Below are 17,378 nucleotides of genomic sequence, written 5' to 3'. Positions count from 1 at the left end.
CAGGTTTCCTACTGAACCCCATTCCTGAGGTGCTGACTCAGCCACCCAGGTGTCAGGGCCTCCAGAGCTCAGGCCTGAGGGCTGTTGTAGGGGACATTAGCCATGAAATAGAGGAATAAAGTGAGTCCAGAGTGTTCATTGGAGGAATGTGGAGGCAATCATGAAATTGACCACAAAATGGGAGTCCAGATATGCCTGTTTTTCTCCTTCTGTGCTGCCTTCCAGGGATAGGGATTGTTACAGTAGCTCAGGGCTTGCATCATTTTATCCCTGAGCAGCCGGAGGTAGAGCTATGAAAACGAGATTCACTCCTTCTGGAGGTGGCATCCTAGTGCCCAAGATGGAATCCCACATTGCAGAGGGGCTAGGAAGTTCCCATCTCTCGGAGACATCTGCCAAGGTGGGTTATGTAGGCTCTGCCTGATCTCTCTTCAACCTCACTCACCCCAATACTCAACATACTCACATTAGGACCCTTCCCATACTCCCAGCCCAACTTCAAGCTAATCTGGCACATGTTCTTACCCAGTTCCACCCCAGATTCATCAACTGACAGCCTCCCTACCACCACCCCAATTCAAGTGAATTTATTATAAAAAGGGCACTTTCCTCTGTCAGGCACTTGGAGGGGAAGAGGGTATGGATGAATAAGGCAGAGCCACTACCAGAAGGAAGTCACAGCCCTTGGGGGAGGTAGCTGTGCAAATAATTACACGGAAGAAATAAATAAGCTCTCAACAGAGGTGCAAGAGCTGTGCGGTGGGAGCCTTAGGCAAGTCACCTTGACTGCGGTGAGGAAGGCATCTATGGGGGAGAAGGACCTAGGGTCGCACCTCGATAAGCAATACAGGACCTCCACGCTAGTGGTTCTGGATAGTTAAGTAGGGGGAGTGTATCAGAATCACCAGGGTAGTTTTTTCCCAAATACACGTGGCTGCCGTCCCTGGAACTCTGACCTGCCTGGGAGAAAGGGGCGGGTGACAAGGAACATGCAGACGTTTTGGGGAAAAAAAAATTCCCCAGATCATTTTTGTCCCTTCCTCCCCTAGGACAAGCACTCTACACTCCTTGGAGGCGCCGGGACATCTGGAGTCTGCCGGCAGCACCCATAGGAAAACAGCCCCGAGGTCAGCGGCGGGTGCGTTACTATGGATACCCCGCGGTGGTGAGACGCACTAGACACACACTCGTAATGTCACCCAAAGCTGACCCCGGCAGTGGGCTAAAGGCCAGGCCCCACCTGCTCGGCCCCGCCCATGCCTGGGGGCGGGCGGGAAGGCGGCTGTCTCCAATCACAGTTCCGGAAGGAGAAGGACCGAAAAGGCTTTCTCCAATCACAGACTTCGAGGAGATTGATGCGTCTTCCCACCAATCGTCGCCGAGGCGCGAGGGGGTTGTCGGGATGGGGGCCGGAGCCAACATGGAGCCCTCAATGGGATGAGGGTGAAGCTACAGTTGCCGGCTGCTCCTGTAGTCACGTCCCATCATGTTGGTGCATTTATTTCGGGTCGGAATTCGGGGCGGCCCTGTCCCAGGCAGGCTGCTACCACCCCTCTGCTTCCAGACATTCTCGGCCGTCAGGTAAAAAGTGACAAAACTACTGGGAGCGCGGGCCGTTGACCGTCTAGCCGTGCGTGGGGCCCGCTGGGAGATGGAGTCCTGGGCTCGCGCGAGGCCTGCCGGAAGTTGTAGGCCGGCCCGGGGCGGGGGTGGTGGTGGTGGAATGTCACCCCCTCAGGGCTTGGCCTCAATTATTTATAGCGACGACCCAGGTGCCAGCAGGAGACTCGGTCCGGCTGTATCCGTGTGTGGGCTGGACGCTCTAGGTCGGTGACCACACCGGTTCCGTACTTCCCACCAGAGGGCGCCATGCTGCACAGGTGTAGAGCCTTGGGGTCGCCGCCGTTTCTGCCCCTTTCCTGTCCTCGTTCTTGGAATTGGTCTGGCAATTTGGACAAAAATTATTAGTGTCCAGAGACATTTAGTATTGGTGTTGCTCCCGAGATTCAAAATGAGCTAAACATAAATGGTTCCTAGATCTGGATACTTTCAGCAGAGATAAAGTCAATCTAGAAACGCGTACATGCGTGTTCTTGTGTGTTCACTCTACACATGTTGGTTAAAAGAGAGAGAGACGCAGGTAGGAAACGAATATGGACCCTGAAACTGCGACTCCAGTGTAAATGCTTTATGAGAAAGGAATCACTGGTTCCTTTCTCATTCTGGAGTGAATAACCTGTGGGCCAGCCAGGCAGTGGACTGGCAGTGGCGGGTGGGTGTGAACTTGTGTCATTTGGAAAGCCAATCTGATTGAAAAAGGGCAAGAGCTGGGCCAAGCTGGAGCTGGAAGTACTGTTGCTGGGAAGTAATCCTCCAGTTCTTGGCAGTGACTAAGCCCTGCTTAGAGTCTTAGTTTTGAGAAGATGAGAGAAGCTGGAAAGTAGCCACGGTGAATTATTAAAAAGTTTGAAAACAGTCCTTAGGAAAAGAGGAAGGTTGTTGATATCATTACTGGAGAGAAACTCAGGGGAAGACATCAAATAGTATCCAAGTATTTGTGTGTTCACAAGTGCAGTGTCTTTCAAACGTGCAAGTCACAAGAGATCATAAAATGAATTTAGTGGGTCAGGATCATTTAGAAACGAATATAATAGGGAGCACCTATAGAGCATGTGACTCTTGATCTTGGGGTCGTGAGTTCAAGCCCCAGGTCGGGTGTGGAGCCTACCTTTAAAAAAAAAGTAACTATAATAGAATACATGTGTAACAAATTAGGGGAAGTATTGTTCTGTGGAACGTTTCAATTTTGTGTGACATGTCTATTGTACTGGGGGGCAGTACACAGCATATCTCTTATTGTTGGCCTCAGTAAGTCTAAAATTTTGCAAACAGTGCAGTAGCAGTTCAGGTCAGATTTTTCTCTTCTGCATTTCTAATAAGGGCATGCACTCAACAAACGTATGCATTTGCTGAACATCTCTTACGTACAAGAGCTCTGCTAAGTGCTGGGGATGCAATGTGAATAAGGTAGAGCTTCCTGCCTCAAGGAATATAAAGTCTATTGGGGAAATTGGAAGCAGGGTGAGCTTCTCTGTCTAAAATTTAAGATAGATATAATGTACACAGTGGAAAACAAGACATAAAAACCAGGCGTCTGAAATGGGGTGGAAGGAACCATAACACAGAGGTGGCAAGAAGCCACCCAGGCAGACCCCCCTGAAACAAGGGAAGGATGAAGTAGAGATGCAGTTAGGAGCATCTAAGAATACGAAAGACTATCAGAGTAAAGGAAAAACCTCAATATACTCATTTCTTAAAAGCCCCTCCCCATCAATAACATTTGAATCTTTTTTTTTCCCAAAGGGAGTATTTTTTCTTAAGATTTATTTATTTGAGAGAGAGCAGGTGCACTTTTACATGAGTTGGGGGAGGGGCAAAGGGAGAATGGGAGAGAGAATCCTCAAGCCGACTCCCCACTGAGCGCAGAGCCCAACTTGGGGCTAGATCCCAGGACCCTGAGATCATGACCTGAGCCAAAACCAAGAGTCAGCCTCTTAACTGACTGAGCCACCAGTGCCCCAACCTCATTTGAGTCTTTGAGCATCCTACCACATACTCTTGGCCAGATAACTTCTGCTTCTAACAAGCTCCCTGTAGCCCTTGCCCCTCTCCAGCCTTCTCCTTTTTGCTATAATCTTTAAGTAAATTTGATTATGTCATACCCCAGCCTAACCCCCCCCCCACATGGTCCCCATTGCCCTCTAAAGTCCGGGTGTTCTGAAAGGACAGTGATGCCTGCCCTGCCCCACACCGCCTCATGCCTCCTCTCCCTTGTATGCCAGGCTTCAGCTCCTCTGTTCCTGACATTTTCCATTCTTTCCTACCCGCAGCTGTTCCGAACTCGCTTCCTGCTGCCTAGAACTCTCCCCTACTCTATCTCCACACATCCCGCCCTGCACTGCCTTCACTTGGCCAGCTCCTTCCCATTCACCCTCAGTCTCATCAGGAAGGCCCTTCCTGACTCCCACAGACAAGAGGAGTGCCTGCTCTGTGCTCCCCGAGGGCCCTGCTGTGCCCCTTTCCACACTCAGCAAGCTTTGTCATTAGCTGCTTGTCCTCCCCACTAAAATCTCACCTCCATGGGGGTAGTTACTTCTGTCCGCTTACCTCTGTTCCCAGTGCCTCGCATCAGAGCACTAGCATACAGTAGGCACTCAACCCGACATTGCTATGGATCCATATGGAAACCATAGAACACAGAAGGTGATTTTGGCCTACCTGAGGTGCCAAGATCTATTATTTGGATTTTTATTCCTTTTTTCTCCTTCAGCTGATAGGGAATATGTCACCATTTCCCCCCATACGTTGTCACATACGCCCTCAAGGCCTGGGAGGAGCCAGGGCGAGCGGGTGCAATGAGCACTGACTGGCAGGCAGGAGACTTGGGGCCGGTGCAGGCTCTGCCACGCACAGCCTTGGGCACCGCACACCGGGCGGAGTAGAACAAGCCTGGATTCTGGAATCACACAGCAGGGTTCTCCTCTTATCCCAGTTCTGCTGCTGGGGGACAAATTATTGCAGCTCTCTCAGCCGCCATGACATTTTCTTTTATCAAGTGAGAGTAAGGGCACCTCCGTCCCAGAGAATGGAAGATCACACGCAGCGGGTCATCGACTGGGGAGGTGGGGGCCGCACCTGCTGGGCTCGCCGCTGCAAGCGAGCCCGGCGCCAGGCACCAGGGAGGCGCTGTCCCTCTCTTGCCTCTCCAAGCCAGATTCCCTCGGGGCTTCTGTGTCCTCGTCTGCAAAAGGAGCACCTGTAGACTAGCTGCCATCCCAAGCGATGTCCTGCGATCAGAAAGAGCACGGGTTGGAGATGGTCACTGACCAGAGGCGCCCGTGGAGGCTGAGAAGGCCGCGCTGTGTGAGGGCACAGGGAGAACACCTCTCTGACTTGCTTACGGGCCGCCGTCTCAGTCCTCCGCTACTTGGCCGGTGTGCGCTCCTCTCAGAAACTGAAGCTGCTAAAGAACAGCCTGGGAAAGGCAGCGCAGGACCCTATGGCAGAGGAAGTGCTGTCCAGAGGGCTCCGCCCGGAGCTGGGCTGCTTTGTCGTTCCTTTGAGGGACAGTCCGGGCCTCGAGACGTCGATGCCATTCTCTCCCTGCAGGTCCTCTCATGGCCGCCACAGCGCCTATCTCCTCAGGGCCGTGGCCCAGCTGAGGTCCCAGCTACGGGCCCACCTCCTTCGAGCACCTCCAGCTCCCAGCCAGAGACGCTCTGCCTGGCGCTGGGTTGGGGGAGTCCTTCTGGGCCCTGTGGTGTTGAGTAAGTGCCCCCGCCTCGGCCTCGTGGCACTGTGTGAGGCAGAAGAGGCCCCTCCCGCCTGCTCCAGACCTTATGTCGGGGAGTCCCGCTTTAACTGGAAGCTCTTCTGGCAGTTTCTGCGCCCCCACCTGCTGGTCCTGGGGACAGCCATCGTGGTGAGATGCCCCTCTCCGTTCCCCCACATCAGGGACAGGGAAGGAGCCAGTCAGGTTTGCGAGCTGCATGGGGACAGCTTGCCTGCCTCACCAAGTCTCAGAATAGACTTCAGGAAGCAGCAAGGGCTGGCTGGCTTGGGGACTGGAAGCCAAGGGATACCAGGAGATCCTGCACAGAGCAGCTGGGTGTGCAGGGTACAGGGGTCCCCAGGGGCTGGCAGCCTGGACTTTAACTCAACTGTCTCAAAGAAGCACAGAAGTAGCCAAAGCATGAGCAGCTGCAGGGGAGGGAGGGCCAAGGTCAAGGCTAGGGATGGGGAAGAAGATGGCCCCTTCTAAATGTCTGCCCCCCCTCCCCCCCGCAAGCTGGCACTGGGTGCGGCACTGGTGAATGTGCAGATCCCCCTGCTTCTGGGGCAGCTGGTGGAGATCGTGGCCAAGTACACAAGGGACCACGTGGGGAGCTTCCTGACCGAGTCCCGGAATCTCAGCACCTACCTGCTCATCCTCTATGGCGTTCAGGTACGGCAGGAGGGAGGGCCTGGGGGCACCCAGAGGAGCCACCCAGGCGCCCCTGAGTGCCCCGGCCTCTCTCCCAGGGGCTGTTGACCTTCGGGTACCTGGTGCTGCTGTCCCGCATCGGCGAGCGCATGGCCGTGGACATGAGGAGGGCCCTTTTCAGCAACCTGCTCCGGTACTGCCGGCCACAGGGTGTGGGTGCGGGTGACTGGTGGCCCGGCGGTGGGGCGGCTCATCCTCAACTCATGTCTCCCTCTTTTCCCTGACCGCCTGTGCCCTTGACCTACCATCAGACAAGATATTGCTTTCTTTGATGCTAAAAAGACAGGGCAGCTGGTGAGCCGGTTGACAACTGATGTGCAGGAGTTTAAATCATCTTTCAAACTTGTCATCTCCCAGGTCAGTTCCCCAGGTCCCCCTGTGTGTACACACACACACACACACACACACACCCCTAATGTAGACACACCAGGCCAGCCCCACCCCGCCTTGCTTTGGGCCCTGAGCCTACGCTCACAAGTGAGAAGCCTGCCGTCTGGAATGGGGAAGTTCACGGAAGGGAGGTGCCGTGGCATCGTCCAAGGTCAGGACAGGCTGTTTCTCTCCTGTTCTGAAATTCTACCTCCCCGGAAAACCTTCCCAAGGACTCAGACAAGAGCCTTTCCTGGACCAGCTTGCCAAGAGCAAATTCACCCTGGCCTCCCTTACCCCCAGAATGCCTGGCATGCTGACAAGGGTTAAGGAGAATGAGTGAAGGCTTTTTAGTGTATCACTGATGTCCCATCCTCATCCACTCCCACTATCACCATGCCTCCTGGGTCATGCCAGACACTGGCCCATAGCGGTTCCTGGGCGACATCCCTACTCGATTCTTTTTGTTCAGTTTCTTGAGCAAAAAGCAAAGCCAACTGGGATTTGTTTAGAGGAAGGATGCTGTGGTCCATAGACATTCTCACCCAGCCCTTTCATGCCTGCTAGTAGAGAAGGGGTTCCATTTTATGACTGGGTGGACTGCCATTTGGCCTCCCAGGGCTCGGACCTATGGCCTTGGCCTTACGAGGGTAACGCTGTAGCCAGCAGACCCTTGGTGCAGTCCCCCCTGTCATGGTGCTATTGCCAAACGGCCTTCCTGCCTTCCTTCTCTCCCCAGGGGCTGCGAAGCTGCACCCAGGTGGCTGGCTGCCTGGTGTCCCTGTCCCTGCTGTCCCCCCGCCTCACGCTGCTGCTGATGGTGGCCACACCGACCCTCATGGGAGTTGGCACCCTGATGGGCTCAGCTCTCCGAAAATTGTCTCGCCAGTGTCAGGAGCAGGTACTGGCATTCTTGCCCATCCTCCTCACCTGCCCCGTTTCTCTCTGCCCTGCCATCCCTCCCCGGCTCCAACCTCGCTGTCTACTTCCCGGACTCCTTGCAGGTTGCCAGGGCAACGGGCGTAGCGGATGAGGCCCTGGGCAATGTTCGGACTGTGCGGGCGTTCGCCATGGAGCACCGGGAAGAGGAGTGAGTCCCAGACGGGGAAGAACGTGAAGCAGGGAGGACTCCCCGAACGCACCCCACCAGCCCTGCACCCCACCCTGGCTGCTTCCTGACGGCCGGGCTTGGCGTCTCTCCCCAGACGCTACGGAGCGGAGCTGGAGGAGTCCCGCTGTAAGGCAGAGGAGCTGGGCCGAGGCATCGCCTTGTTCCAAGGGCTTTCCAACATCGCCTTCAACTGTGAGTGAGCAAGTCCCCACCCGGGGCGTGGGAGCACCCGGGCATGGCTGGGTATGAGCGTGGAGCAGGGAAGGACAGTTCCAGCAAGGCGGACAAGGGGCAGATGTTCATGTGCTTCATGTCCTTCAGATGTCTGTCCAGTGCCAGCTGCCCAAGCGTCCCCTCCCCCCCACTCCTTTCCAAATGAAGAAACAAAGGCAGACACCATTGAAGTGACTTGGTGACATTTCAGCCTGTCCGAGGCACAGCAGGGATTGGAACTGGGGTCTAACACCTGGGCTGGGCTCTGTCCTCGGCTCCTAGTTGCTTCCTTACTAACTACCTGGCCCTTTCCCCGTGCAGGCATGGTCTTGGGCACCCTGTTTATTGGGGGCTCCCTCGTGGCTGGACAGCAGCTGACAGGGGGAGACCTCATGTCCTTCCTGGTGGCCTCCCAGACGGTGCAGAGGTGAGTGTGAGGCTCTTCCCATCCTGAAGGAGCCCTACTGGGTCACCGGACAGGGGGTGGCAGCCTGCTCTGGGGACCGCTCCCCAGCCCCTGGCAGCCCAGTTTCCTCAGGGAAGCAGGGGCCGAGGAGAGGGCCGCCTCCAGCCTCCTGCACCGGCCAGATGCTCGGGAATGGGGCTGTCCTCTTCCGCTGCCTGAACAGCTCAGAAATGCCTGTGATAGCTTTTTAAAAAATTGGTAATTGTGGTAGAATACGCATAACGTAAAATGTACCCTCTTGACCAGTTTTCAGCTTGGACTTAAGGAGCGTTCTGCACGTGTCGCGCTGTGGTGCCGCCATCGGTCACCAGCACTCCTTTATCCTGCAGACATGAAGTTCTGTGCCCATTAACCACTAAGGCCCCTGACAGCCTCTGGCTCTGTCCGCTTCGCATCCCTCCCGTAAGTGCGATCGCACAGTGGCTGTCATGTGCCGGGCCTGTTTCACTCGGTGTCACGTCTCCCAGGTGCGTCCTTGGCACAGCCGTGGCAGGATTTCCTTGCTTGTTAAGGCTGAGTAGGATCCCATGTGTGGGTAGACCGTCTTTGACTTGCTCTTTAAGAGCTCACCTGCTGTCCTCTGCCTGACCTTCCCAGGGACAAGAAGCTCACCCCCTCTCCTGGCCTGCCCACCCTGGAGCTCAGTGTGTTCACGACTCTGAGGTCTGCCTGCTCCGCTGGGCCTGTCTGCCCAGAGCTCTCGGCTCCCTTTGCACAAGACCCCCACAGCCTCCCCTTTCTCTTCTGAGCTAAACATGAGCAGCTCCTGCTGTCATTTCTCATCCCTTTGTCTCCCCCCACACGCTGTGTATATAAAAGTATGTAAAACATAAATAGATATTACGATAAATAATTGAAGAGCAAATACGCTATAATAAATCACTGAAGAGTAGAGACCAGCATTACAGTCAACCACGTCAAAAAAATACAGTATCACCACAGACAGCCCTCCGTGCCCCTTCCCCATGGTGTCTGATTCTCACGGCACGCGTGGCCGGACTATGCATCATGTCTTACCGCCCGTTTCCTACAGCATCCCTCACCGTCAGCCTCATCATTGTCCCAGGTAGAGTGGAGCCGATCCCAAGACTCCCACCTTCGGCCCCATTTAGGTCCTCCAGTGCTCCCTAATATGAGCCCATTCAAATCTTCTCTGAAGTTCAGACCCCAGGCGGCCTCGTTCCTCCTCCAGCCTGGGAGCTAGGAAGCTCTTAGCTGTTGTAGAGACAGGACTTGGCACCGACCCCAGGCTGAGCCCTGGCCTCTTGCTCTGGTCCCGAGGACCCTGATGAACCCCACTGGTTCTATTCATACAGTCACCACATGGCTCTCCACGGACAGTGGTGGGAAAGTCTCCCTTTCCCTACCTCCCAAGCCTGGCCCTCCTCCTTTAGGCCCGCTTTCCCCTGGGCCCCCAGGTCCCCCCTATGGCCTGAGTTCAGACCCTTTCCTTTCCTCCCCACTGCACTACCTCGCCAGTTAGAGCTTTGTTACAAACAGGAAAACCTAGGGAGTCTGTCCGTACTACCTCTCTCTCGGGCGGCTAGAGGGAGCTGCTCCCACAGCCACAGGCCTTAGGCCCCTCCCGCTGGGGGCCCGTCACCACATGGACGTTCTTCACCACCCACTTTAGAGGAATTAGGTCTATTTTATTAAGGAGGCTGGTGTATTTCCTCCTGGGGTCCAGCAGGGGAAGGGCCTGTAGACCCCATTCTAGGTGTTCTTTTTGTGGCATGGGGTCTCTGGAGGAGATGGGGAGGCATCCAGAAGGACCCCAGTCAGGGTCAGGCCTCCTGGTCTGTATCCTGGTCTAGACCCCACTTGGAATGCCCCCCCCCCAGGCCTCTTGGGAGAGCCAAGGCCTGCCTTCTGAGCCATCTCTGAGAGCAAGGGCATCACACACCAACGAGTCATGGGCATCTGGTTCTTGGTTGCTGCCGGGCACTGCTGCCAGGTCCTAATGGCTTCCAGATCTCTTGTGGAGGGTGTTCTCCCTTCTCCTCCACGGATAGCTTGCTGTCCTGCTCTTCCTTGCTCGGTGCCTCTCCACTCACGTTGGCAAATGCCGCTAGCTCTCCACCTTCCAGAACCACTTCCTTGCAGGCTCCTCCCCCTCCTCACCCCTGGTGCTGGAAGAAGTGACTCTCCTCTTCAAGAGAGTCAGTCTTTCCTCTTCGAGAAGGGCCTGCTTGCACACTCACAGACATGCGCACCGTCGTGGGCCGGCCGGCCCAGTCAGGGGCTGGTGACTGAGAAGCATGACTCACCTTCCAGCAGCCACAGCCCCGCAGGGCAGAGGCGACCTCTGTCTAGACAGAGACACAATCACGCCATGCCTTACACAGGGCAAGGCCACACTAAAGTGTCTCTGTGGAGTTTTGTCTTGGGGTCCCCCCAGAGTTCCTGCCCCCCCCACCCCACCCACGGTCCAGTGGCTTTTTCTTCCTGTGAAAGGATTAACACCCGTTTTTCCACCTTAATTAGCGTTTGCTCCCCCAGGAGTCCATCGCACTAGATCTGACCTGGCCTTGTGGCGTTGGCGGCCTCCCTCGTGTTCCGGGAGCCAGCCTTCACGCTGCAGGTGGCCTGCCGGGCGGCTCAGAGTCCAGCCCCTCTGAGCCCTGTGCCCGCTTTCCTCAGCTGTCTCCCTGGAGCCCCGGGCCTGAGGCCTCTGACAGTTGTCAGCCTCATCTGGCCGAGGAGAGAACAGGGAGATACCGTGGCTCCAAGGAGAAGCAACTTGCCAGCAAGCCGTCCAGTGTTGCTGGATCCCAGATTGCGGGAGTGTTCTCGGTGTTCGCCTTCAGGCTGCCTGTTTCCTAGCCTCAGCCAGCATGGCCCCCGCCCCCCGCCAAGTGCAGCTGAGACCCATACCCTCCCTTCTGGTGCCAGTCTTCTCTTGGGCTCTTGTCCCCACTTCTTTAACCTTTCTCTTCTCCTCACAGGTCCATGGCCAACCTCTCTGTCCTGTTTGGCCAGGTGAGTGGCAGTCAGGGGGATGGGCCCCAGGGTGTGGACATAGGATCTGGGCTGGAGTCATGGCAGCAGTGTCACCTGTGTGCTGCAGGAACCAGGTGTCAGGTGGAGGGGACACCCCGAGCCCCTCCCCTACCTGCGCGTGAGAGTCCAGGAGAGGGTGCTGCGCTGTCAGCCTTTCCCTCAGTCCCCAGCCCTCCCTCACCACCGACTTTAACCCCCTCCCCAGGTGGTGCGGGGGCTCAGCGCGGGGGCCCGGGTCTTTGAGTACATGACTCTGAGCCCATGCATCCCGCTGTCTGGGGGCTGCTGCGTCCCCCGAGAGCACCTGCGTGGGGCCATCACGTTCCACAACGTCTACTTCAGGTCAGCATCAGCGAGCGGGGGCGGGGGTCGTTCCCTTTGGGCTGAGGACCTATGGGTCAATGTCTCCCTGTAATCAAGCCGCCCTCAGGGTCCCGTGAGACTTGAGGAGGGACCAGGGCAGTCAGGGGCCGGGAATCTGGTCTGACTGAGGGTCTCTCTTGGCTCCAGTTACCCCTGCCGCCCCGGCTTCCAGGTGCTCCAGGACTTCACTCTCACCCTCCCCCCTGGCAAGATCGTGGCCCTCGTGGGCCAGTCTGGTGGAGGTGAGAGGAACACACCACCCTCCCATCCTATGACTTATGGAGGGGGAGGAGGGGTCCCCCTTTCCTGGCATAATGTCCAGAAACCATGCCACCTCCCTAACCACCCCATCTCCCCAACCCCGATTCCCCAGGAAAGACAACCGTGGCTTCCCTGCTTGAGCGCTTCTATGACCCCACGGCAGGGGTAGTAACGCTGGATGGAAGGGACCTGCGTACCCTCGACCCCTCCTGGCTCCGGGGCCAGGTCATCGGCTTCATCAGCCAGGTGGGGGGAGGAGAGGCTTACCTCTCTGCACAGGCTCACCTAGGACGTGTGTCTTTAACTTCCCAGACCCTCTCCCCTCCTTCCCACCCCCATCACCCCCTGTTCTCTTTGGCAGGGCGGGGATGGGAGGGCTCTGGCCTTCTTCACTGGTCACCCAGTGGTCAGGGGATCTGAGGCTTCCCCGTGCCAGCCCACCGCAGCTCTGCCCTCGTCCCCAGGGCAGGAACTCTACTCCTTAACTAAAGCCATCCAAGCAGGTGGGGTAGGATGCTGTTTGAGGATCCCTGGGTTCTCTGACAAACCTGTGGTGTCCAGAAGGTCCAGAGGCCCCCGCCCCTGTACTAGGCAAGGCCCCACGGCCCCACCCTGAAGCCCTCAGTCCTGCTCCTTTCCTTCTGTTTGAGGTGGTGCCGCCCAGCAGGGGTCTGCCTTCCCCCTCTGAGTGGGTAAAGAGGGTACCCTTACCTCTTCCTGCTGCAGGAGAAAGCCAGAATGCAGACCCCCTCTCTCCCCATCTCCAGAGAGGAGGGGCTTTGCCAGGCCAGCTGGCCCGACTCCCGGCCCCCTTCCCATCCCACTCCTGAGGGACCCTGTGCCCTGCGGGAGCTCAGCCTCTCCCCACTTCGATAGATCTCTGTTCTTATTTGACTTATAACTGGACTGCCCCTACTTGCCCTCCAAGGGGGCAAGTGGCCTTTCCCGATGCACCCCTCTGGGGTTTGGGGCAAAGTCAGAATGTTCCATGTGGAGCCCCACCCGCAGGAGCCAGTCCTGTTTGGAACAACAATCATGGAGAACATCCGCTTTGGGAAGCTGGGTGCCACGGATGAAGAGGTTTATGCTGCTGCCCGGGAGGCCAACGCCCACGAGTTCATCACCAGCTTCCCGGAGGGTTACAACACCGTTGTCGGTGAGTCCCAGGGACGGCGTCCTGTTCGGCTCTGCAGGGCCCACGGTGTGAAAGTCTGGGGGCAAGAGCAGAGGCCAGGCATCAGGGAAGACCAGACCCACGGCCTAGGCGGGCAGACAGGGCTCCATGGTTTAGCCGCACACAGGCTGCAGAGACGGGATGCCACAGGGGGTGCAGGTACCGGACCCAGCCAGGGACACAGGGACCCATGGTGTTGGGACTCTTCGGAGCTTACCAGGGGTCCCCAATCCTAAGACCCGACCAGGAGCACTGGGGTTATATCGCCTCGAAATTCCTTGTGCTTCTGGCTCCCATGTCATTCCTGCCTTTTATTCCTTAATTTGAAATGTTTCCATCTGGTTACCCACGGGGATTTTTTTTTTTCTTTTAAGATTTTATTTATTTATTTGACAGAGAGAGAGAGACAGCCAGTGAGAGAGGGAACACAAGCAGGGGGAGTGGGAGAGGAAGAAGCAGGCTCCCAGCAGAGGAGCCCAATGTGGGGCTCGATCCCAGGACTCTGGGATCACGCCCTGAGCCGAAGGCAGATGCTTAATGACTGAGCCACCCAGGCGCCCCACCTACGGGGATTGATGTGACTGAACGGGTCTCCCTTCTGACTTACCCAGAAAAGGGCTTAGGTGGTTCTGGAACATTGAAATCTCACAGCCTCACACTAGAGTATCCACTTCGTGGCTTGCAGCTTTGTGCATTCATCTCAGGGGTCTTTTTCAACCTTTGGGGCCAGGTTTTTCATCCAGAGTCTTGGCTCTGTTATAGAATGTTCCAGCACATCTCAAGGTGTGGGCATAACTGGGGTTTTCAGCTCTTCTTGAAACTTAGGCCTCAGTCTAGTTGAGCTTCAGCCCTGCCAAGTGGCACCCCCTCCCCGCCCCATCTTTAGCCGTCATTCATGTTCTGTTGCTGACCAGCTGATTCTGCTCACTGCTGACTCCACACTACCCTGAGGAGAGGAGCTGTCCCCACACCTCTCTTGAGCAGCACCTTCCTTGTACCTCTGACCCCAGCACACTCCCAGGCCCAACTGCGGCTTCAGTCTGCCCTCACTGGTCTCTGACCACTGTCACCGTGGTGCTCTTTTTAGCTCCCAGGCTGCCACCTCTGCTGTTTTCTGTGGACATTGTAGACCCCAAGGGTGGTCTTCCCAGAATGCCCTGTGGCCAGCCGTCACCACACTCCAGGGCCCACATCCGGGTCCTGGATGTCCCCCCAGCAGCAGAGACCCAGCAGGCCAGAGTAGGGTAGGCCCTGGCTGGCTCAGAGACCCTGCCCTGGTGTGGGAGGGTCTGACCTTATGTACCTGCTCTCTGGTGTGAGTGCATTCGTGCATTTGCACAGGGTTATGGGATGGGGATGCTGACGAATCAGAGGCAGGACAAATGTGCACAGTGCTGGGGGGATGCCCGGGGGGCCAGATGGGAAGTTCCGGGCAGCCCCAGCTCCCCTTTGTGAAGATCGCTTCAGGCCCCTGCTCTGGGCCCTTCCCCGCAGGTGAGCGGGGCGCAACCCTGTCTGGCGGGCAGAAGCAGCGCCTAGCCATCGCTCGCGCCCTCATCAAGCAGCCCGCGGTCCTGATCCTGGATGAGGCGACCAGCGCACTGGACTCGGAGTCCGAGCGGGTGGTGCAGGAGGCCCTGGACCGTGCCAGCGCCGGCCGCACGGTGCTCGTCATCGCCCACCGGCTCAGCACCGTGCGTGGGGCCCACCACATCGTCGTCATGGCCCACGGCCGAGTCTGCGAGGTCAGCTGGGGGCCGGGCCGCGGCTCGGTGGGTTGAGACAGCTTCTGCCGTGGACAGAGTGGAAAGCGTGGCTCAGCTGCGCCGTGGGAGGGGGAGGGTCTGGCCTGGCCCTGGGGGCCCGGGGAAGCAGCACCCTGTGTGGATTCAGGAGTTCCTGCCCTGGCCTGTCAGGGCCCGTTTCTTCCTCTGTCCCAGGGGGTAGTGGAGCTATATCATGGCTCCTGGACCAAAGGGAAAGGACTCAGAGAAGTGTGGAGTGCTGAGCAGGAGGGCCTAGAGGCTGGGGTGCAGAAGAGACCGCGCCAGGGACCCGACCGGGGGCCGGCCAGGAGCAGCTCTCCAGAGGCTGCGTCTGCAGCAAGGCCGGGACGCTGCACGGGGCCTGGCTCCCAGCTCCCAGCTGCTCATTCAAGTGAAAGCTGGAGTCTTTGGGTTCTGTAAGGGAGGAAGGATTCAGATGCTCTTCCAAAATCTGGCTAAGCAGAGACGTGGCACTAGCAAATACAGACGTGCCAGTGGCAGTCGGCAGCCAACCGAGCTTTGGGTTCATGGTGTCCCCAGAAGGGACACTGGCTTAGGAGACAGTGAGCCCAATGGCTGAAAAGAATCCAGCCCCCCTACAACTCTGAACTGGGTTGGGGTGATCACTTGCCCCTCCTTCCTCTCTCCAGGTGGGGACCCATGAAGAGCTCCTGAAGAAGGGCGGGCTGTACGCAGAGCTCATCCGGAGACAGGCCCTGGATGCCCCAGCTCCAGAGATGCCCAGGGGCCCCAGGAACCGCCACCCCAAGTCCTGAGAGCAGCTGTCTGAGGTCTGGTCGCTGCTGAGCATTGGTGCGCAGGGCCGAGGCTCAGCTCTGGAACCTTCCAGGGACCAAGCACCCAGGACGGCCAGTGTGCCGGAGTGCAGACTGCCGCTGCTTCCCTGCTCACGATGATTCCTGGGCCTCGAGCTGGAGTGGGGGAGGTGGGGACTGCTCCCATCCACTCCCCCCTCCTGCCGCCAGGCTGCCTCCCTCCTGCCAGAGCCATAAATCACTGGGCTGCACAGAGGAGAGGCACAGTCCCCAGACCCTGCTCTGTTCAGACCCTCCCAACCCCTCTCAGAAAACCTGCCAAGTCTCCCCTCTACCTGATAGCCTAAAGGTGTCTGGGCCCAGCTCCAGGGAATCTTTACAAATCAGGCTCAGGGAGTAGGAATGGGAATTCACACTAAGGTGGCCCACACCCATGCCAGGACCTCACCTTTCTGGACCCTGACTCCCCACTCTCCTCTTTCCCCACTGCCTCTCTGAGCCATGGGAGAAGGAGCCCACCCCTTGGACCAGCCCCTGGAACCCACAGTCCCCATCCTGAGAACAACTTCCCTTCCTTCTCCCTACTCCATTAATAGGGTCCTTTTTCTAGATTCATCCCCACCCCCCCACACCCCCATCCAACAGAACAAGTGAGTAGGGCCACCTGCCCCTGGCCCTTGGGAAAGGGGTAGGAGGGGCAGGGCATGCCGTGGTCTATCCCACAAGGAGCTTCCAGCTTACCAGGCTGCCTTACCACCGCCCCGGCCCCATGCACCTGACTCTGTCACCTGTGAGATTGTGGACAGCCCCTCTTCATGAGGACACCCCGCTCTGAAGGAGACGGAGGAGCCGACACACACCCCAGACTCCAGCCACACAGGTCATACAGTGCTAAGAGTCACCAAACGGCTAGGGAAAAGTGAATACATAGTCCCCAGGTGGATTTATCCTGTGGATTTATCCAAGGACAATGCCACGTTTCCGGGGCGGCCGCGATGTGTAGGACGAGCAGAGTTGGCCACAGCTAGAGGCCAGCCAGGAGGAATAGCAGTGGCTCAGGTGTGCGGAGCTGGGCTGACCGTCCCTGCAGCCTCTTCCGGGTGTGGTTTAGGACCAGATGCTGCTTTGGGGACAAAGCACCTAAAATGTCCCAGGGCCACAGCCACCCTGCTGTGATATCCTGCTTCCTTACTGATCAGAGGTGGCATGCCAGGGCAGCCACAGCCCAGGAAGCAGAGCGTGGGCTCGGGGTGGCTTGGCCGCCAAACACTCCCTAGTAAGTGCAGCCGGGAGCCGGCCTCAGCTCCCTAGCCAAGTCTGCGCTGGCCTGCCTCACCCCTCCTTCGAGGGAGAGGCAGCGGAGGGAAGCTCCTCCACCACCACTCCAGCCCCAGCTGCCCAGAGAAAATGCCAGGTCTCTCCTGACCTCTTCGGGGGCCTCTCCAACTCCTGCCCCCCCCCCCCACGAGGGCAGTAGTGCGATGTGTGGGAGCCTTGAGCCTTGAGCGGGAAGGCTGTGTGGCCAGCCTCACGCTCGCCGTGCAGCCCCAGCCTCCACCTCGCCTCCTGCCCCCTTCACCGCGGGTCACAAGCCTGGCAGTACTTCATTCTGAGAGGTTGTTGTGAGAGTTCAAATGGGGGCGTCTGGGGGGCGCAGTCAATCGAGCGTCTGACTCTTGGTTTCGACTGATCGTGATCTTGGGGTCGTGGGATCGAGCCCCGTGTTGGGGCTGCACATTCAGTGCAGAGTCTGCTTGAGATTCTCCCCCTCTGCCTCTGCCAGTCGTGCGCGTGTGTTGACCTCTCTCTCAAATAAATCTTCTTAAAAATAATAAA

General features: G+C 57.6%; 1 protein-coding gene across 2 annotated transcripts; it reads left to right on the top strand.

The window, feature by feature from the left end:
* The first annotated feature begins 1,402 nt into the window (after positions 1–1,402).
* Positions 1,403–17,378, top strand: ABCB8 (ATP binding cassette subfamily B member 8). 2 transcript variants are annotated; one of them, XM_045792325.2, is made up of 16 exons: positions 1,403–1,581; positions 5,170–5,482; positions 5,849–6,004; positions 6,082–6,176; positions 6,295–6,400; positions 7,152–7,313; positions 7,417–7,502; positions 7,618–7,715; positions 8,058–8,163; positions 11,148–11,181; positions 11,408–11,544; positions 11,713–11,807; positions 11,939–12,072; positions 12,835–12,982; positions 14,495–14,745; positions 15,417–17,378. In XM_045792325.2, the coding sequence occupies exons 1-16, from the start codon at positions 1,487–1,489 to the stop codon at positions 15,540–15,542; spliced, it is 2,142 nt and encodes a 713-aa protein (XP_045648281.1). In that variant the 5' UTR covers positions 1,403–1,486; the 3' UTR covers positions 15,543–17,378. The 2 variants fall into 2 exon arrangements, with proteins under 2 accessions (XP_045648281.1, XP_045648282.1); XM_045792326.2 differs by lacking the exon at positions 15,417–17,378 and having other exon boundaries at positions 12,755–12,982; positions 14,495–14,673.

Source organism: Ursus americanus, chromosome 3, assembly GCF_024610735.1.
Source record: "Ursus americanus isolate L20-20 chromosome 3, mUrsAme1.1.p, whole genome shotgun sequence".
NCBI classification, from domain to species: domain Eukaryota; kingdom Metazoa; phylum Chordata; class Mammalia; order Carnivora; family Ursidae; genus Ursus; species Ursus americanus.
Note: the sequence above shows the minus strand (reverse complement) of the source record. Positions and strands in the feature narration are given on the sequence as shown.